At 51.1% G+C, this 18,518-nt stretch overlaps 8 protein-coding genes across 8 annotated transcripts; 5 read left to right on the top strand and 3 right to left on the bottom strand.

The window, feature by feature from the left end:
• The first annotated feature begins 56 nt into the window (after positions 1-56).
• F5J12DRAFT_815960 (BRO1-like domain-containing protein) lies at positions 57-3,209 on the top strand. The gene is made up of 5 exons (XM_051745056.1): positions 57-330; positions 383-894; positions 945-2,081; positions 2,127-2,428; positions 2,482-3,209. The coding sequence occupies exons 1-5, from the start codon at positions 144-146 to the stop codon at positions 3,161-3,163; spliced, it is 2,820 nt and encodes a 939-aa protein (XP_051602156.1). The 5' UTR covers positions 57-143; the 3' UTR covers positions 3,164-3,209.
• Positions 3,210-3,266: 57 nt separating this feature from the next.
• On the bottom strand, positions 3,267-4,019 carry F5J12DRAFT_517175 (uncharacterized protein). The gene is made up of 4 exons (XM_051739823.1): positions 3,829-4,019; positions 3,732-3,766; positions 3,641-3,661; positions 3,267-3,577 (listed from the first exon to the last, which is right to left on the bottom strand). Exons 1-4 carry the CDS (start codon positions 3,874-3,876, stop codon positions 3,370-3,372), a joined length of 312 nt encoding a protein of 103 aa, XP_051602155.1. The 5' UTR covers positions 3,877-4,019; the 3' UTR covers positions 3,267-3,369.
• A 354-nt stretch (positions 4,020-4,373) lies between these two features.
• F5J12DRAFT_517264 (uncharacterized protein) lies at positions 4,374-6,744 on the top strand. Its single transcript, XM_051739824.1, has 19 exons — positions 4,374-4,747; positions 4,799-4,877; positions 4,933-4,946; positions 4,997-5,095; positions 5,152-5,161; positions 5,219-5,236; positions 5,291-5,316; positions 5,378-5,403; positions 5,457-5,488; positions 5,539-5,563; positions 5,611-5,638; positions 5,688-5,733; positions 5,785-5,882; positions 5,929-5,988; positions 6,048-6,075; positions 6,131-6,188; positions 6,244-6,268; positions 6,334-6,497; positions 6,579-6,744. The coding sequence occupies exons 1-19, from the start codon at positions 4,677-4,679 to the stop codon at positions 6,659-6,661; spliced, it is 990 nt and encodes a 329-aa protein (XP_051602154.1). The 5' UTR covers positions 4,374-4,676; the 3' UTR covers positions 6,662-6,744.
• Positions 6,563-8,314, bottom strand: F5J12DRAFT_815913 (Chloroperoxidase). The gene is made up of 6 exons (XM_051745055.1): positions 8,227-8,314; positions 7,984-8,153; positions 7,613-7,904; positions 7,355-7,558; positions 7,093-7,303; positions 6,563-7,040 (listed from the first exon to the last, which is right to left on the bottom strand). Exons 3-6 carry the CDS (start codon positions 7,833-7,835, stop codon positions 6,827-6,829), a joined length of 852 nt encoding a protein of 283 aa, XP_051602153.1. The 5' UTR covers positions 7,836-7,904; positions 7,984-8,153; positions 8,227-8,314; the 3' UTR covers positions 6,563-6,826.
• A 320-nt stretch (positions 8,315-8,634) lies between these two features.
• On the top strand, positions 8,635-11,472 carry F5J12DRAFT_517166 (Alpha/Beta hydrolase protein). Its single transcript, XM_051739822.1, has 17 exons — positions 8,635-8,870; positions 8,926-9,128; positions 9,179-9,243; positions 9,299-9,311; positions 9,367-9,477; positions 9,532-9,597; positions 9,649-9,718; positions 9,768-9,858; positions 9,915-10,187; positions 10,241-10,278; positions 10,335-10,364; positions 10,416-10,451; positions 10,502-10,571; positions 10,631-10,668; positions 10,726-10,832; positions 10,896-11,006; positions 11,061-11,472. The coding sequence occupies exons 1-17, from the start codon at positions 8,689-8,691 to the stop codon at positions 11,279-11,281; spliced, it is 1,725 nt and encodes a 574-aa protein (XP_051602152.1). The 5' UTR covers positions 8,635-8,688; the 3' UTR covers positions 11,282-11,472.
• A 104-nt stretch (positions 11,473-11,576) lies between these two features.
• Positions 11,577-12,232, bottom strand: F5J12DRAFT_890460 (uncharacterized protein; the record flags this gene model as incomplete). Its single annotated transcript, XM_051747412.1, has 2 exons — positions 11,577-11,654; positions 11,717-12,232. 2 exons carry the CDS (start codon positions 12,230-12,232, stop codon positions 11,577-11,579), a joined length of 594 nt encoding a protein of 197 aa, XP_051602151.1.
• Positions 12,233-14,097: 1,865 nt separating this feature from the next.
• On the top strand, positions 14,098-15,734 carry F5J12DRAFT_717624 (uncharacterized protein; the record flags this gene model as incomplete). The annotated part of the gene is made up of 2 exons (XM_051741071.1): positions 14,098-14,612; positions 14,669-15,734. The coding sequence occupies 2 exons, from the start codon at positions 14,098-14,100 to the stop codon at positions 15,732-15,734; spliced, it is 1,581 nt and encodes a 526-aa protein (XP_051602150.1).
• A 390-nt stretch (positions 15,735-16,124) lies between these two features.
• Positions 16,125-17,934, top strand: F5J12DRAFT_815894 (uncharacterized protein). The gene is made up of 6 exons (XM_051745054.1): positions 16,125-16,585; positions 16,646-16,866; positions 16,916-16,980; positions 17,039-17,309; positions 17,364-17,532; positions 17,593-17,934. The coding sequence occupies exons 1-6, from the start codon at positions 16,185-16,187 to the stop codon at positions 17,888-17,890; spliced, it is 1,425 nt and encodes a 474-aa protein (XP_051602149.1). The 5' UTR covers positions 16,125-16,184; the 3' UTR covers positions 17,891-17,934.
• Positions 17,935-18,518: the final 584 nt, after the last annotated feature.

Below are 18,518 nucleotides of genomic sequence, written 5' to 3'. Positions count from 1 at the left end.
ATACAGGTAAACACGAATCATGCACAACTCTATCGGGATTCGGGACTGCCGGAGGGCAACAGAACCCCATGCGCAGCTCAGCGCTCTCTGAACACCATATCTAAGCGAGTGTGCGGCAACGAATACCGTCTAACCTCACCGACATGTCGCACCAATTACCTATGATATCGATTCCTAAGAAGACCACGGAAGACGTGGACTGGACAACGCCAATACGTCATGTCATCGCCAAATCATATGGGGAGAATCCAGATAACTACATCCAAGAATGTCAAGCATTGCAACGATGTCGTCAGGATGCAGTCAAGGGCGCGGGCAGCGATACGACCGGTGAGCAGCTATCGAGGCAGTGTCGACGGAGCAGCTCTGATAGGGATACCAGGTCGTGATCTGTTGTACAAGTATTTTGGACAGCTGGAGCTCCTCGAACTACGCTTTTCCGAGATTCGTGTTAACTTCTCCTGGCACGATGCTTTCACGAATAAAGTGACGACACAGACGTCAATAGCTTTTGAGAAAGCATCGATTCTCTTCCAGATCGCGGCGACGCATTCTGCTATCGCTTCGTCTCAAAGCAGGTTTGAAGCGGAGGGCATCAAACTCGCTTTCTACTATTTTCGTGCGTGCGCAGGGATGCTCACGTATATCAACGAGAACTTCTTACATGCCCCTTCCACGGATCTCAGTCGTGAGGTGATCAAGTTCTTGGTTGGTATCATCCTTGCCCAAGCTACAGAGGTTTTCTTGGAGAAGTGTATAGATGAGAAGAAGGCCAGTGCACTGATATCGAAGGTCGCTTCACAGGCCGCCTCGATGTACGCTTCATTGAGCGAGGAAGCCAAAGACTTCCAGGGAAAGGGCATATTCGATCGCAATTGGGTCACCTTGGTACAGGCATGTACCCGTATGATTAAATCAGCTAATTCAATTTAACACATGTTCAGATCAAGTCGAAGCTATTCGCTTCACTTGCCCAGTGTTACCGTGCGCAAGCTGATAGCAAGGCGGGAAATCATGGTGACGCCCTTGCTCGCTGGATTCTCGCAGAGTCGCTTGCAAAAGAGGCCCACCGCTCCGCTTCCTCGTTCTCTGCCCTTTTTTCACACGTATCGCCGACCTTGCCCGCCGATGCTGGACCTTCCATCCTTGACCGCACCAAATCTCACTCGCAATTCTGCACCGAACGCAAGAACGAAGTACAACGGGAAAACGATCTGATATACAACGCCGTTGTTCCGTCCGCCGAGGTACTTGCGCCCATTGAGAAAGCGTCCGTTGCAACCCCTATTTCTATTCAAGAGGTGTACAGCTCGCCGGACGTCCAGAAAGTCATAGGTTCCGATATCTTCATGAAGCTCATTCCACTGAGCATTCACGAGAGTGCTAGTGTGTATTCAGAAGAGAAGGCTAAGCTTGTCCGCAAGGAGGTAGAGAACGCCGAGAGTGCAGAAGTAGAGGTACGTAGCGTGCTAGAAGCCATGGGCGTCCAAGATGGCCTTGCGCGATTCAAGGGCATGGCAAACGGTGGTACGGAGGAGCAACCAATCCCGCTGGACGTGCGAAGGTGGATGGAGGATATAGGGGTCATAGAAGATCGGGAAAGCATTGACACTCTCATGCAAGAGTTAACACGGCTAAAGGAGGGTGTTAGGGCCGAGCTTGAAAACACTTCGAGGGAGCTGGAAGCGGAATCACATGAGTGCGAGGCTATGCGGATCAAATATGATCATTTATGGACCCAAGAGCCATCCGCAGGTCTCAACAAGGCCCTGAGGCAAGGTTTCAAGTCACACATGGCTGCCCTCGACGCAGCCGCGACGTCGGATCAGCAAGTAGTAGCCCTCTGGGATTCGGTCAAGGGTGACATATCACTTCTACTGTCACCTGGAGTGGAGGAAGTATTCCGTGCTAGTCTACAGCCAGCTGTTCCGTCGCAGAATCTCCTGGAACTGGACGTCAGCTACGATGAGCAGGAACGAGCAAAGATCGGACAATTCACCAGTGAAATTGAGGAGCGTTTGGGCCGACTAAAGAAGATCTCTTACGAGCGAGGCGAGGTCCTCAAAGACTTGAAAGAGAAGGTAGGCATTCTGCTATGTCGTGGAGTCCCTACTCATGTTCTTCAGATCCAAGCCGATGATGTCTCTCATCTTCTTCTGCTCCACCGCCGGAATGTAGGCGTAGAACCTGCTCTGTTCGCCACTGAACTTGAAAAGTTCCGGCCATATCAGCAACGGCTTGCAGCTACTGCCCACCACCAACAAGTGACATTACAGGAGATTCAGAGTTTATGGAAGGGCCTCCGGGACCTTGCGAGCCGCGGTCCAGGCGTGAAGAAATGGGAAGAGCAGGAGAAGAGGAAGAAAGATGTGGTGCGCCGGTTCTCTCGAGCACGGGATGGATACATGGATGTACGTGAAGGCATAATGTACGTCGTTTGTCTTGAGAGAATCAATATCTAACGTCTCGACAATTGCGTAGGAAGGGACTACAGTTCTACAACCAGTTGAGGGAGTTGACTGCCTCGCTCGCTCGAAATACCAAGTCCTTCACATCTGAACGTCGTGTCGAACGTGAAAAACTCATTGGCCATGCCGAAGTCCAGCAGAGATTATCTGTCCCGAAACAACCTCTACGTGTCGTTGATAATAAACCACCACTCCCGCCCCAGCCACGTTCCCCTCCGTCGCTCGAAGCGTCATTTGCCTCTATGAACCTTCATAGTGGCCGTCACGCAACACCGCCGCCCCCGAAACCTCCGCAAGTCCCGCAGCCTCGACGTCTTTCATCACACGGCTTCCCGCCACCACCACCCCCGCAGCCCACACGAAGCGCTCATGCACCCCCGAATCCTCCTCAGGATCCGTATGCGAGCCTTGGGCTTTTCGCTTCCTCGCAGCCGACCACTCCTGCGGCACGACAACCCTCCGCACCGCCGCCGCTGCCTCCATCTCAGAAATCGCCAGCTGTTCCGCCTCCCCCGCCGTCCCAGCCTTCTTATCAGTCGTACGTCACGCAAGGCTACTCGGGTAACTCGACATTTCCTGCACCCCCGGCCCCCCCACCGAGCGTGGGTGCACGATTCTCATCCCAACACCAACCTGTCCCACCTCCGGCCCCACAAGGATACAACAGTCAGTATAACTATGGTTACGATCGCTGAATATCGCAGGCGAGGTGGCACAATATGACATAGATTGTAGCACACAGTTATTGCAAGTGCCTGTACGACGAATGGTGACAGGATATATATGTGGACTGCAGTGCTACTTGGAATACATCGAACTTCGGACTCTAGCCGCGCACTTAGACTGGCGGCGGCGACCCCACCCGACCAATACTTGAGCAAGGCAGAGGAGAGATTTACGCTCATGAGCGTTCTCCGTACAGCAGTTTCCGACCCCACTCTGACGCGTGCTGTTCCCACTTCGCTACGGTAGCAAACACAGATGCAACTTCCTGGTTCCACTGGGACTGGACAAGAGTGAGGAAAGGCCTATGCACGATCCGCGTGGATGCGGGTGGTGGTGGCACGATATTTGACGCAATTACGAGACGTTCAGACAACAAGTGGAGGCTGAAAGCAAGGGTTGTCAGTGAGATGTACAGTGACATTAATGTGTATAAACGAAAGACGAACTCGGTGCGGAGTTGGGTAGTTCTACGACGCAGAAGTAACAGACAGAATGAGCTTCGGGAACGTGGACCTTGACAGCGTGATGACGACGTACTTCGACTGCATTAGACTGGAGAACCCGTAGTAAACCTAGTACGAAGGTCAGAGTGAGCGGTTTCCGGTTTCCGTGCGGAAGAAACACGCCAACATACTCCTCCGGACACCAGGGCTCCCGCAACGGACCCTGCAAGGAAAGACATGGTCACCGGGACGGATGTGAGAGTAGATTGGAGTGTTTCGATCCACGCAGGTTCCGACACTTGACGGTGAATTGTTTCTCACAGACATCTCTGAGTGTTCCATTTTCAATTTTCTATAGTCCGACATTGAAATGTGCCTATACAACGCCCAGTCGTGGGTTGGTCGTCGAACAGGGTTGTCTGCTGCATACACGACCGGTCGAAGACCTTTAACTCAGTCCCACACTGGCGTTGGTTCGTCGTGGTCGTTTTAATACTTATCGTTACCGTTGGGAACATGACTATATCATTGGTTCCAGAATGCTTCGTGGTGGTCACTAGTGAGTGGATCAACGTTTTTGCTCGGATCTCGGCACATTGATATTGTTCGCCTGTGGGTTGTCGAAGTTCTGCCAAACGTCTCCAGCGTGTTTGCTGGACCAACCCACAACCGTCGCGCCACTTGCAGATGGACTGCGGTTTTTGGTCTCGTCAGGCCAGCGGAGAGCTGTCCGTCGTCAAGTGAGTGCGAAAGACGCCGAAGTATGAGTATGTAGTTGAAGTATAGTCTCCGGAGAGCATACATTACTCCCAAAGATTTGGGAACACTAACGCAATTCAGACTTGAAGAAAGGGCCTCTTCGTTGTGATGAACCTTTATCCTCCTTCAAGGCCTTCTCTATCTTATTGCGAATGTTCCACATGTGCACCAAACTGACGGAAACGTAGGTGAACGGCATCTAGTTTCCTGTCTGACCCGATGCCCTTTTTTGCCTCGATAAATACTCACGTTCAATTTTCGCGCATTGCCCACGATAGTCATGGAAAATGATTCCTCTGTCGTTCGAGAACTCATGGAAAGTCCACTTATATGTGCTTTCTTTGCGATGCTGTGAGTGATTAAAGTACGCACCTCCACCAATACTGCTGATGAGACTCTTAGTCTTTACGGTGTCAACTGTGCACAACTTCTGTTTTACTTCCAAAATTACCCCGATGACACGGTCTTGCTGAAGTGCTGGGTATTGGCAATCTGTTGCCCGTATTAGGCGGTGTGCTCTGACGGAACCTGTTTAGGTCACGATTGTTTGGTAGTCGTGACTGCCTGTCGCGATTTGCCGATCTTACTTATGGAGTCCAGGATCCTGGATACCTTACACAGCGGGTTTGCCGTGTCGTTTCTCAAGGGATACCTGATAGACGATTTCGGCAACATTACAGTCATTGGGATAATTAGATGGTAGGCGGTTTGACCGGCTGCGCCCCCTTCGGCTCATTTTTTGTTGTGATGCTTAGGGATCTAGTCGTGTGTACAATTTCTTTTTCGCTATCCACCAAAAATACCTAGTGTTCGGACCTCCAGGCCACCTATGCAGTCGGGGTAAGTCCGCGCGTTTCAACTCCCGCTGAGCTAAGATCCCTGTGTAATTCGCAGTATGTTATCGTCATGATGGTCAATGCGTACGTACTGCATTTATTGCATATTGTGACGAATGCAAGTAATGCCAATGACCCTCTTCAGGTTTTACATCTGGCGTGTATGGAAGAGTAAGGAACCAATCGACCACGGGACTGTTGACATTTTCTTATCACCATTCCAGTCTCTAGGAACGTTTGGATTGTCTGCTTGCTGGTCAGGTCTTCTATATCGCCTTTGACGACGCGGACTAAAAACTGTCTAAGTTCGTTATAAATGTTGCTCGCCTCGGTACATCCTTAACGTTCAGACGGCACCTGAGGCTTATAACGTTTTAGCGATGGATGGAATTGGTGTGGGCGTAGTGTAAGTTATTTCTTCCTGCCTCATCGCGACAGGGTCCAATTTTGTCCAGTGCTGCCTCTCATACCTTATGGCAAACCTTTGGCAAACTTGACTATGTCCGACACCTGCTTCAAAATCTATGCAAGTCACTGACGAACGCCCTCCAGGTTCCTCTAACGATATGGGGGGGCGTCGCTGTCCTTGCCGATGTATCGATTCCAGGTGTTCTTGTCCTCCACATTAGACAATACTTGAGCCAGGAACTGTGAGTACGGGAACTGCTGACCCGGCATCCTAAAACTAGCCCGCAGGCATTCACAGGTGATTATGCAAATTTTGATATATATAGTTGCAACTGGGGCCTTGACAAGGTAGCTCATAGCTCACTATTAACACTTTTGACCTTCCACTCACTGTACACCAATTTAAGCCTATTTTCGATCGTAGAGCTCCTTGCGGTAAGTGATATTTACTACTGCGGGCTAAGAGTTGGATGAGAGGCGTTCCTTTCAGCTGCTTCTCTGGCCGCGCTGCACGTTGTATATGGCGATGACGCTGGTGCAGATAAAAGGTGCTTAACTTGCCATGCAATTGAATTCCCTGGCGCTGATATCGTGACACTACAGTTTACTCTGTTTCCGCTCTTTTGTCGTGAGTGCTGTCCATACACTGCAATGGCGAAGAACTGGGATTGAACCATGTGCGAACGTTTACAGTCTTAATTTACGACTTTATCGAAGCAGAGAACTTGTGACTAGCTTGAATCTTGAAGGGGTGGGGGTTACCATTCACACGGACCCTCCACATCCCTCATCATTAGTGCGCATGTCACACAGGCTGACGGCACCTAAAGATGATCTGCGATGCTTAGGCCTACCTAGTGAGGGTTCTTTATCATCCTGAGCCACTAAATCGCTGGTTCTAGTTGATCGAACGTACTGTCTTACCGTCATTACAATAGCAAAGATTTTATTGTTGAGCGCGATCTTTGGAAAAGTGCTGCACATCGTGTCACTCTCGTTAGGAACGGGTTCATGGAACTAATGCAGCCGACTAGACTCCCACGAGCACCCGGCCAGCCCTGAACTCCAAGTGACCATGGGAAGTTGGAAAGTGGACTGGTGTCACACTTGGTTGCAGACCAAGAAAAGCATAGATATTGAGAACCATAGTATTGCATGTGAAGGCGCGAATTGTGTGGTGGAATTTTCAGTTATCTTCCCCAACCCCACTGGCCTCACCTTCCCAGTCAGATTCCCGAATGCGCAATTCCAAGGGGACGATCGTCTGATTGAATGTGAAAATCGTCAAGCCACATCGATAACGGACACGTGGTTCCCATCCTTGTGGTAGACGTTCCTCAAGAAGGAACGCTCGCAAGTCGTCCACCCGCCCTCCGAAGGCAGTGAGCAGAGTGGCTGTGCTGGCGGGTCGTGGGATAAGGGAGCATCCATCATCAAAACGGGGTAACTTACTTAGTACTGCCGAAAAGCTTGTGAGAAAGATCAAGTGTGAACATTGGGTTAGTTGCCCTCGCTCCCGCGCGGCGCTTTCCGGAAAATCTTGACAAGTCTTTGGTCGTGAGTACCCGTTGTCCCTGATCCTTTCCCGTTGCAAACGAGAACAGGTCCTCGATGAACGGCCGGTGAACCTTTGACTGGTCCGGCTGAAGTGCTGCATCTAATCCTAATTCTCATGGTCAACGGAAGATATTCGGACTAATGCCCGCAGACTGACTCGTGAGAGAAGCATCGTGTTCTATGCCATTATGCAGGTCGAGTTCCTCGAGATCGAACGTGTCTTTGCTGTAGCTCTTGTTCAGCATAAAAGCTGCGTAGTGGGGCACGAATGAACAGAAAGAGGCCGAGAAGTTGTACGTCGTGCGGACTTGGCGAGTGAGGTCAGTGAATTTAATCCCCCGGCCACTACGAGAAATGATCCCTATACAGGACAGAAAGTGTTAGCTTCATGATGAAAGTCGAGCACTGCTCTCACCGTGGTTGGCCATGGCGTTGATTGCAGGGCAAGAACAGCGGCTCTCCCCTTCCTGAGGTGGTTTGTACTCTGGCCAGTTACCCGCATAACCCGGGTTTCCTTCTGGTACTACCTTTCCCACAGGACGTTTGAATAACACGAGGTTGAACAACGAAAGAGTGATGTCCCAGATAAGTATTCCTGAGTAGTAGAATGTTTTATATAGGATCGTTGGAGAACCCATTGTCAACTTCTGAAGTCTTCCAGTAACTAAGAATGTAGGTCGTGCGGTTGCGTGGACTGTGGGAGAGAACTTGACCAAGCAGGTGGTCATGTGCGAGGAACGCCGTCCATACTTATCTTGTTCAAGTTGTCGCTTGGTTGGTACTCACCGTACACCAATGGTTTCATTAACTTCCGTTAGGGTGACAGACTTCGATCTTCAGAATTTACTAAAGTGCCGAGCAATAATGGATCAGGTTGTCGGATTTTGAAGATGCCTGCGCCCGAAGCATCGCGACCAATTTACCGGTGCCGAGCTCAGTTTTTTGGCCTGTCTCATCTACAAAACGCTTAGTGCTCGACGAGCACTCGACGAGCGCTTAGCATTTGCCGAGTTGAGTAACGGTACTTGCCGAGCTCTCGAACAATTCAAAAACTGTCCAAAGTGTATGCTGTAATTCGACCGTTTTGCAGATGCTGGCCAGTGCACCTAAAAGTGCATCTGTGGACTAAGGAAAACTACCGTTTCCGTTGAATCGGATATCTTCGTCCATTGCCAAGTGCGGCAATGTCGCAGAGAAGATCGCGCTTTCTAACAACGGTCATCACGTTTGTTCTTTTCCATCAACATCAAATTTACTTACATAGCCTTCTGAGGGTGTCTTCCCCTCTTCCATTCTCACGAAGTTATGAAGGCGCACACATTCAGGCACTGCCTCCTACTGCCTCCCGGTGTCCCGGATAAAAATATGGGAATGGCCAGGTCAGAAGTATTATCTGGGCATCTGTTCACTTACAATGGTTGTGATATAACTGGTGAGATGTAAGGCTTTGAGAAGACATATTATCAGTGCACCCACGTAAGGTCCTCCGGCATGGCACGACATTCCTTAACATATCTTACCACTCTTGCACTCTTCTTAATACCTGTTATCGCTACTTCGGGTCTTGCCAAAAGGGACTCGCCTCTAGTGACCCTTGATTATGGTAGCTTCCAAGGGTTTAGCTCCGCCTTCAGCACAGAGTCCTTCCTCGGTGTACCATTCGCTGAACCTCCGTCAGTAGTCCATTTCCCCTGTTTCTGGACGAGTTTGCTAATGTTACTTCCGCAGGGTCGGAAACCTTCGTTTGAACAATCCCGTACCGCCTTCTTCCTTTAGCGGCGTAAAGAATGCTACCTGGTATGGTAACGCCTGTCCTCAAATGTCCTTACTGGCCCCTGGAGTACCACTGCCAAATAATCCTGGCTTGGCTGGTGTGACCACCTATCTGGGTGAACTGGAGCCCCAGGGGATTGTGGCTGCATCCGAAGACTGTGAGTGACAATTGATAAGCCGTAACGCCGGCCCTTAGGTGATTCCGTAGGCCTGTATGCAAACGTCGTGCGGCCTGCTGGCGTTTCTGCGGGTGCTAATTTGCCTGTTGTTGTAGTACGTGCTACTCCCAGATTTACACACAGAAGTAGATGTTAATGGGATTCTATAGTGGATTTATGGTGGTACGCAGTGCTACTTGCCGGAGTAGTGTTCCCTCGTTTCTGAAATGCCGTTCAGGTGCGTTTATGGCAGGAGATGCATCGGCCTACAATGGGACCAGCATAATTGCGCGGTCCATGAGTTTAAAAACTCCTATCGTTTATGTGTCCTTTAACTATCGTCTCAATGGTACGTAAACCTTGTAACTAGTCGTGTCACCTGAAAGGTTGACTTCCCACACAGCTTTTGGTTTCCTTGGCGGTAGAGAAGTGCAAGAAGCAAACTTGGGTAACCTTGGGTTGTACGACCGTAGGTGTCCGTTACAGAGCAAAGAAGAATAAACGTTCACCTGTTGTTCAGAGCGCCTAGCACTTGAATGGGTCCAGAAGTACATCTCCACCTTTGGCGGAGACCCAGGAAAAGTGATCATGTGCGTTACCACGCATTTTTATCATTAAGTGAGCTGAAGACTAGCACAGTTGGGGTCAAAGTGCCGGATCTATCTCGGCGATGCTGCAAATGGTAGCATATGACGGGGATTTGAACGGATTGTTCCAAGGTGCTATCATGGTACCTCTCGTTTTAAATTTAACGGCTTTGTAAGTTGTCTCATGTGATACATACAGGAATCCGGGTCCGCCGCACCCATACACGAAATTACCTCAGAACAGCAGCAGGAAAATTATGATTTCCTTATCGCACAAACGAACTGCGGTGGCGCAAGTGACACACTCGGCTGCCTCAGGGAAGCACCCTACGAAGCCATCGCGAATGCTACCGCGCAGATGACCGCTTTACTCTCCTACCAATCTCTCAACTCTACCTGGGGACCGCTTGTCGACGATGTCTTTCTGAAGCAGACCGTTCGACAGTCCCTGAGAGCAGGCAAATATGCGAGGGTAAGTAGTTAATCGTACTCCTCCCTCGTTTCCCATCGTAATGATTTTTGCAGGTTCCAGTCATCCTTGGCGATGTCGACGACGAGGGGACGTACGTGGACTGTGTTTGCAAGGGACTCCCAGTACATTGATGATGACGTCCTATAGCTTGTTCTCTCTCTACAGTCTCAACGTCACGTAAGCAACAAGTAGCGAGCCACGACGAAGTCTGACAACAGGTTTTAATAGGACAAACGACCAGTTCCTGCAATATATACGCACCGTGTAAGACAGATCATTGCCTGTTCGGCTTTGGCTGATAGCCCCAATTGAAGGTTCTTGGTCGGGCTCAGCGACGCTGAGATTAACCTTGTCGGCGAGTTGTATCCCGACGACCCTGCCCAGGTAGGCAGCCTCCTTCGCTAAATTCTTGATACTTCCCTTCTAAATTAACATATCTGTAGGGCTCTCCCTTCGGTGTGGGCACGAATGATACCCTTACGTATGTAGATTACTACCCTGCCGAGTGAATTATTTCTGATCACTTCTCTATCTGCAGTCCGGAGTATAAACGTATTGCCGCATTCCAAGGCGACTTCTATTTTCAGGCCCCTCGTAGATATAGTTTGAGCATCCTGTCCACGACGCAGAATGTTTGGAGCTACAGTCAGTATCATATCGTCTAATCTCAATTTTCGGAGCCTGGAGTACTGACACGACGTATGCAAGTTTGGAAGAGGGACAAGTTTGTTCCTGGAATAGGTTCTTTCCATGAGAGTGACCTGCAGGAGTACTACGACTTGACCGGCACAACAGATTGGGTGGGTGCTGATGCACTCAGTGAGTCCTTCCCCTACATTTTCTTTTGGGAATAAATGCATAATATCCCGACAGTCAACTTTGCTTACACCCTCGATCCTAATGTCCCCGCTCAAGGTTACCCGTCTGGGGCCTCTTCGTCATTGCTGTCCGGTCTTTATTGGTCTCAGTGGAAGCTCTGGTCTCCAGATTTGTTGACATTCGAGGACCCGAACGTACTCACGTTTACGAAGGATACATTCAGAGCAAAGGCAATGGCGTACTTGAATTATCTCGAGGACCAGATGGGATTGTGAGAAGACACTGCAGGTGTCGTACATACGTAGTTGCAATAACTACTATAGTCAACGCGCTCGTTGTGTTGTCTATGCCTATCGTCTGCCTACTTCTGTCAGAGCGACCCGTTGAGCGGCTCCGCACCGGATCGATCCAGCTGCAGTAAGACTATGTTCTACGAGTGCCCTTGTTATATCGCCCCGCACGGCAGCGAGTTGCAGCCCCAGAGTGAGGGGATATTCGTGCGGTAGAAGTAGGACATTAACCCATGTGTGGGGAAGGGGGTTGACAGAGATTCTAAGGTGGTTCAAACGTTCATTCTTGGGATATCATCCAACCGAAGGTGCCCGATAAGCACAGGGTAAAAGCAATGCGAAGGTAAGACGAAGACGGCTAGGATGTCAGTAACTGAGTAAACTATTGGTTGCATAGAGATCAAGAAGCGATCGTCTTACCTCATTTGGCACTGCAGGATACTTGTACCGAGTGAGGCGTGAAGGACCGTCGAAAATCTCGCAGAGTATCTCTGATTCAGAAGAAGACAGGGTGGAGAATTTATTTTTGTCCAGTAGGGAGCCTCGTAGAACTTGGCGAGGTTTCTTACTGGCATCGGATAAAAGGTGACGGGGCCGAGCTGGTCCATCAAAAATGATTGGCGGAGGGAGGGTAGTAGGGTTTCCCAAAGCACTGTAAATACCCATAGAACTCTGTCGCCCGGCCTGGGTAGCCGAAGGAGACAATAGAACAGGTTCCTCAACCTTGGATCGTCCGAGTTGCTTACTCGACTCTCCCAGCCTGACGGGTGCATCGAATATGTCGAAGATCGCAGGCAGTGCAGGCGCTACAGCCTCACTAGCTAAAAGAGTACGCGAGGATAGGGTAGCGACTGGGCGTTTGGAAGAGGGTACCACACGACATGGAGCACGAGCAATTTTGAAAGCACACATGAACGGACTTTGGGAGGCGACCATGGTTGCAGCTCTGATCAAACCCACGAACACGACGGCTTTATAAAGATGCGCTGCATTCTGGGAGGCTAAAAGAATCGCCACAAACCTCGCAATGTGTGCGATCCCTCCCTGAGAGAATTCCGATTGATGGATACCTCCAGCGAAACCTATACCCACCATCGGACTTGATGCGGATATACACAGTCCATCAACCTCTGTCCTTGGTGATCGGCACAACCAGGTGTATCATGGTGACTTCGAGGCATATAATCCAGAGGTAACGCGAGTGGAATGGTGAGGGCACGGGCATCGACCTTGTCCATCTTAGCACCGTGATTTCTGCAGTAGGCGTCACGGTGTGAGCATTGAGCAGGAACCAAGAAGAGGTTCCTGATAGTAGGTCCGCTGGAAAGACATTGGCACGCAAAACAGCCGCATAAACTCCACTATCCTGGAAGCACGGAAACCATGAACTGCCATGAAACATCGTGAAGAGAATAGATCAGAAATTCTATCCTGAATTCCAGCACTAATACCAATAGGATCGCCTTGATATGCCTTGGTTGTCCATATAAGCTTTGCTCTCTGGTTTGGCTTTGTGGCAAATTTACATTGCCATGTACGGTGGCCACTTTGGCACGATAAGCAGGTGAAGACGAAGCTTGCACGAGAACGACAGCGTCCACGCGCAGACCCAAAAAACATCATAGTCTGCGTGATGTTCGGGAAGATGAGATTGCGATGATAGCGAAATGCCATTTGACGCGTGGGTTTCATGTGCGACGATCGCGTAGCCCCGAGATTATGTAACCTAACGATTGCTGTAGGATCGATGAGTCTCGTGCTGTCGCAGTGTGGGCGAAGGCTCCGAGCTGCGTGGATTGCTTGATTCAGCGCCCATCAAACATCTATGGTGGGTTTTGACGAGATGCGATAAGTCCATTCCACAGGTCTCTCGAAAGATTTAGTCGAACTGATCAGCGACGGTGTACCCACGCGAAACGTGTGCGATTGTGCATCGATTATCGCTTATCTTGCACGAGGTGTGCAGGTGACCATAGCAGGCGTCTGTAAGCTGTAAGTCCAGATAATCAGCACAATTGTGCATCCGGGGAAACGGTTAAGCGGGTAAGCCTCTTACAACGCCCTTACTGGCGTACATTAGGCAATAGAGCACTAGCCCAGCAGCGGTGATCAGCCTCCTCGATGCTGGTCGCAAGCGGAGTGCCTGTAGACCGTTAGCGAATTGATACATCACTGGCATCCTGAATAGCCGCCACTGTGATTATAACGATGACTGTCAGACAAGTTGGTGTGACCACCATGTCGATGCCATAGGTAGAGTCTGGAAGGTCGAGCCCACTAATAATTACCTACTGCACACGCCACGATCACTTATGCCGTCTAGTGCGTGTGGTCGTCCACTTGTCTCTTGCAATTATTCAATGATTGGGGCTTTTGTCTCTCCTGTTGTAAGGTCGATTTCACTGCTGGCAGCCTCTTTTAAGTGGCCTAGCCTTGGGACTAGTCCCGGGCGCCGGGAGTCCGCAGAAAGTAGGGTCCACTCAACATTCCGTTGCTCAAATTAACTCAGGACGCAGCTGCTCTCCACACCTCGGATCCGTCATCGCTGGTGGTGGCGACTCGGAGTCATTGCCAGCAGGGTGCAAAGGTTTCAGATACTCATGAAACCCACGTGTTCCCCTTCCTGCCACAGGAACGCGTGTTTGCGGGATGAAAACTGTGCACCCATCGCCCGGGATAGGCAGTGATGACGCCTGGCAGACACGAGGTACCAGAGCATTCATAGAAAAACCCTAAGGCGCAATGACGCAGAAGTCACTCCCCAGGCTTCGAGTCCCCTCCACTAACTGCTCTCGTCAGAAATGACTGTCGTTTCCCCCAGCCTCCCAAACTCTGACTCTCGCCAGGGGCCGCCGCAGAGTCCAATCGCTTCCAACTATCTACCTCAATATGGCTTCAGCTCCGAACATTCCTTCGATCGGCTCATCCAAGATAACCCCTTCTTGTTCCGCGTCTATACTCCCAAAGCTCACTCGCAAAGCGTCACCACAGTCGAACCTTATTTCGTGGGGCAAAAGTACAATGAGCATTTTACGCTCGCCGCTGAGAAGCTGAAATCACCCGCTGTTGGTCCTGGCGAGACCATCGCCTCCAGCAGCTCCTATTTGGACGCTGCCCTGCATATGGACTGGACGCAGAGGCACAAATCACCCTTTATATCGACCACTTTCAGCTTCATCTGGGCAATCTGGGAAGCTACCCGACGTTATCGAGTCGGTCTTAAACACGATATTGAAATCGCTGTGATCGACTCCAGGATGCTCGCTGGTCGGGCGGCCACCACGCTGGAGTTACTAAGGAAGGGGACGCCTAAAGAGTAAGCGATCTGCTTTCCACCTTTGAGGTTTACGGTTCTCACACTTATTTACACAGGAGACACTTGGACTACTGGAAGTGGTATCGATATGCTCTCGAATCGCAAAATGTCCTCGTGTACGGGTCTATTCCAGCCCCTGCTGTTCTGGCTTCCGTGCCCCTTTTCTCCCTTATCGACAAACTTCCCTCCTACTTCTTACGACAAGAATCTGGCGACACAAAACTCTCATCGCCCTTCGACGCGCTGTCTTGGGACACGATGGAAAGGAAACCCAGTTTCCGTCAATTTTGCCAGGATATGTCGGATCAATTCCTACGACTCCCCACTGAGCACCGCCTGCGGGACGCAACAGGAGGGTCGGTCCGCCTGGCGATGGCTTTCCTACGTCCCTGGTTTCACAAGGTCGTCGCAAAAGACTTTACAAATGCAACAGATACCGCATGTACGCTTGCCTTCATCATTGCCCAGTGGCCCGCCCAATGGTGGTCACGCGATCACGTTGAGATGTGGTCAGTGATTAGGTCCCTTGTTCAGGCGGTCGCCGAGGAGGTGCGGGAGAAGCAGAAGAGTCAGTTCACCGAGGAGGTCCGGAGACTACAAGGTGTTGTCACGGATCTTGAGCGTGTGGTGCACGATTATGAGGAAGCAGAGGTGTCATCATCGTCTTGCATATATCCCGACACTGAAACGGAGGATGGGGACTATACACTCGTGTTGCTCCCGTCTCCACCTCCGTCCGTCCGTGGACACCGCCGGCGGGCGTCCACGTCAACATCGGGGGCAACTCCCGCTTCAGCGGTTCCTACACCTATTACACGCGATATTGCTTCAGAAAGCGTGGCCGAGGTTCCTTTGACAGAGATTGAGGAGAAGGTCATGCCGCCCTCTGAAGAGGTCATTGATTCTTCTACTCCAACGGTCACACCAAGCCAAACCCGGCGGGAAGAACAAGGTCCCCCACGGCTGGAATCTCAACCCCCCGAATCCGAAGAGTCCCCGAGGGTTCCATCACATTCATTTGTCGAAACAGCTTCCTGTATCATCACTGGCATCCTAGTTGGTGCTTTCATCACCCTATGCATCGTTAATTCGACACGACGCACGCTGATCTATGTCACGTAACGATTGATTCATATCGAAGTTTAGGAGGAAGACGCTTTAGACGTTCCTCCATTCATGTATTCACGATTCATGACGGGCAGCCAATGGAGTACCTGGCTCTGGAAGACGGTACTTGGGCTGGGATGTATCACTACTATTCTACTGGGATATGTATTGGTATCTATAGTACTATACGCACCGCGCACTGTATACCTTACCTGTCGAGTGGTTGTTCAATTAAAAGTCGGATGAAACCACGTTGTAAGTAGCGGGAAATAATGAAGGCTAGCCATTGGCAGACGTGCGTTCGAGGTTAGACGGGAGGAAGCTTTGATATGGGTTTACTGGTTTCAAACTGTTGGCCGCCGGGGCGCCCACTCAAGGCTATTACTCCGAGTAGCGGTTAATTAGGGTCAATTTGAGTCTGGAAAGAGCCGAAGCAGCACAACATGCGCTGGTTATTTTCTGCCAATGAACGTATTGACGATCCAATCTCATCGCACGCAGCTAGTCATCACTGCACTTTCAGCTTGCCTGGTCACGTCGGCACTGTTCACCGCGTACAATGGCTACACCAAGCGAGAACGCCGACGAAATCTCGACGACGAAATCCGCCGGTCACTCGCTGCCGACAACGACGCACCACCCGTAGTGGAGAGTGAACTTGTTTTGAAGGATGAAGTATTTGCGGAGGAGCTCATCATACGAACTGCTAGCAATGGTACATATGATGAAGACCTCATTCGGGAACAGCTTGCTCGGAACTATGCTTTCTTGGGAGAGGAAGGAATGGCAGGCGTTCGTGGTGGGTCTGTGGTTATTGTGGGTTGCGGTGGTGTTGGCAGCTGGGCAGCCGTCATGCTCGTTCGATCGTACGCAGCGCTGCCTGTCAGTTCTGCGCCCTTGGCCTGACTTGTCTCGTTTCGTTATAGGGGAGTATCCAAAATACGACTTGTTGACTTTGACTATGTCACACTGTCTTCACTTAACCGGCACGCCACGGCGACGCTTGCGGATGTTGGGACGCCCAAGGTAGCATGTATAGAACGGACTTTGAGGCGGATTTCGCGGTGGGTGGATGTTGACAGCCGGATAGAAATTTGGAGAAAAGAAGATGGAGGGAGGCTCCTTGAGGGTGCCGACTGGGTTGTTGGTATGGATTCGTCGTGATATATAACTTGGAGATTGATCATTTTGTGAAGATGCCATCGACAACATTACGACCAAGGTGGATCTACTCAAGTACTGCCATGACCATAACATTCGTGTAAGCAGGTGTTCGTCGTGGCTTCCAGTTGCATCGCATCTCACCGAAGTCGACTTAGGTCTTCTCCTCCATGGGAGCTGGTGCCAAGTGTGACCCTACGCGGATACAGATCAGCGATATATCCTATACTATCTATGACCCCCTCGCACGAGCTGTGAGGCGAAGGCTGCGCTTGGAGGGTGTGACCTCTGGTATTCCTGTGGTTTACTCTACCGAGGTGCCGGGGGACGTCAAGCTATTGCCGCTCCCCGAAGAGGAGTTTGAGAAAGGTAACGTGAAAGAGTTGAATGCGTTCGATGATTTTAGGGTTCGGATATTGCCTGTGCTTGGTATATCTGTAGGCATTGGTTGTTCCAAGGATAATATTCCGACTTGTGTCTTAGGACCTCTTCCAAGCATGTTTGGGCTGCATATAGCCAGTTACATTATCTGTGACTTGGCAAAGAAGCCCATTCTGAATCCTCTTCCGATCAAAAATCGGAGAAAGCTGTATGAACGCCTTTTGCGAGACTTGCTGCATCGCGAGTCCAAGTTGCTTGGCGAGCAAGTGAAGTGAGTGGTCGACCTGACTTTCCGACTGACCGTGCTGTGAAGTTGACGCGTCGAACACAGCAAGCTACCCATCGACGAAGATGATGCGTTCTTGATATTTGAAGATCTGCATCTGGGCCGGTCCGTGGTCCCGCCTCACGCTGTGCCATCAAGACCACAGTTGATCCGATGGGACGCCAGGAAAGGGCTGATGCTGGAGAACTGCGTCGTGTTCGAGTTCCCAGAGGCTGAGAGGCACACGCAGGAGTGTCTCGGTGCTGGACGGGATCCAAGGGAGGTCTGGGGTGAGGAGGTGCAGGCCATTGTGGACCGGAATGCGGCGCGGATAGCCCGGTATCGTGAGTGGGTCGGGTTGTGACAGTGTTACTATATATAGACTGTGTATCACGTGAGGTATTGAGCTGTTTTTGGAAAGTAGTGAGATCAGGTCGTGCTCGACGTCGACCGCAGCGACGAGGTGAGAGGACCACTGTGCCCATAAGCTCTGCCTGCCATGACGCCGTCCGTCGCCGGCTCACTTGATCCGCTTTCGTCGCCGTCTCCGTCGCCGTCGCCGATGCCAGACCCCATGGACGAGTCCGAGTTGTCTGAGCTCACTGAGGCTGACGAGGACGGCACCCCTCCGGACATCCGGACGTCGTCCTCCACTGCTCGGCCAGTAAGCATCAGCCATGCAGACTGTCCAGAGGGCCCGCCTCCCCGCATCCGCAAGGCTACAGCTGGGGCAAAGCGCAAGTCCAGGTCGAGAAATGCACGCAAGTCTGCCAACGCTGCCTCGGCCAACAGCAGGCGCAAGAAACGCGGAGGAATCGTGCCAGCTCCGATGTGGGACTGGGCATACAAGGGCGGCACTGCACAGACCCCGTCATCGGCGTCGGCGTCAGGCTCGCATCCCGGTCAACCCACCACCACCACTCCCGCTGCCCTTCCCGCCACTGGCACCCATGCAAACCCCAGCTCGAATCACAATACCATAACTACAACCC

The sequence above is a fragment of the Pisolithus orientalis genome, assembly GCF_024613125.1.
Source record: "Pisolithus orientalis strain OTSU chromosome Unknown F5J12scaffold_7, whole genome shotgun sequence".
Lineage (NCBI taxonomy): Eukaryota > Fungi > Basidiomycota > Agaricomycetes > Boletales > Pisolithaceae > Pisolithus > Pisolithus orientalis.
This window is presented reverse-complemented; position numbering and strand designations above follow the sequence as displayed.

Coding starts and splice junctions, on each gene's coding strand:
- F5J12DRAFT_815960 (XM_051745056.1), top strand. CDS start 144: ATGTCGCACCAATTACCTATGATATCGATTCCTAAGAAGACCACGGAA. Junction 895..944: donor ATTGGGTCACCTTGGTACAG/GCATGTACCCGT, acceptor ACACATGTTCAG/ATCAAGTCGAAGCTATTCGC. Junction 2,429..2,481: donor GATGTACGTGAAGGCATAAT/GTACGTCGTTTG, acceptor ACAATTGCGTAG/GAAGGGACTACAGTTCTACA.
- F5J12DRAFT_517175 (XM_051739823.1), bottom strand. CDS start 3,876: ATGTCTTTCCTTGCAGGGTCCGTTGCGGGAGCCCTGGTGTCCGGAGGA. Junction 3,662..3,731: donor TCCAGTCTAATGCAGTCGAA/GTACGTCGTCAT, acceptor TCTGCGTCGTAG/AACTACCCAACTCCGCACCG. Junction 3,578..3,640: donor ACTACCCAACTCCGCACCGA/GTTCGTCTTTCG, acceptor CCTTGCTTTCAG/CCTCCACTTGTTGTCTGAAC.
- F5J12DRAFT_517264 (XM_051739824.1), top strand. CDS start 4,677: ATGGAAAATGATTCCTCTGTCGTTCGAGAACTCATGGAAAGTCCACTT. Junction 5,734..5,784: donor CCTTTGGCAAACTTGACTAT/GTCCGACACCTG, acceptor AACGCCCTCCAG/GTTCCTCTAACGATATGGGG. Junction 6,189..6,243: donor GACGCTGGTGCAGATAAAAG/GTGCTTAACTTG, acceptor GTGACACTACAG/TTTACTCTGTTTCCGCTCTT.
- F5J12DRAFT_815913 (XM_051745055.1), bottom strand. CDS start 7,835: ATGGGTTCTCCAACGATCCTATATAAAACATTCTACTACTCAGGAATA. Junction 7,559..7,612: donor CAACGCCATGGCCAACCACG/GTGAGAGCAGTG, acceptor TGTCCTGTATAG/GGATCATTTCTCGTAGTGGC. Junction 7,041..7,092: donor AAGCTTTTCGGCAGTACTAA/GTAAGTTACCCC, acceptor ACGACCCGCCAG/CACAGCCACTCTGCTCACTG.
- F5J12DRAFT_517166 (XM_051739822.1), top strand. CDS start 8,689: ATGGCACGACATTCCTTAACATATCTTACCACTCTTGCACTCTTCTTA. Junction 8,871..8,925: donor GTACCATTCGCTGAACCTCC/GTCAGTAGTCCA, acceptor TTACTTCCGCAG/GGTCGGAAACCTTCGTTTGA. Junction 9,719..9,767: donor GACCCAGGAAAAGTGATCAT/GTGCGTTACCAC, acceptor AGACTAGCACAG/TTGGGGTCAAAGTGCCGGAT.
- F5J12DRAFT_815894 (XM_051745054.1), top strand. CDS start 16,185: ATGAACGTATTGACGATCCAATCTCATCGCACGCAGCTAGTCATCACT. Junction 16,586..16,645: donor GCCGTCATGCTCGTTCGATC/GTACGCAGCGCT, acceptor GTTTCGTTATAG/GGGAGTATCCAAAATACGAC. Junction 17,533..17,592: donor TTGCTTGGCGAGCAAGTGAA/GTGAGTGGTCGA, acceptor CGTCGAACACAG/CAAGCTACCCATCGACGAAG.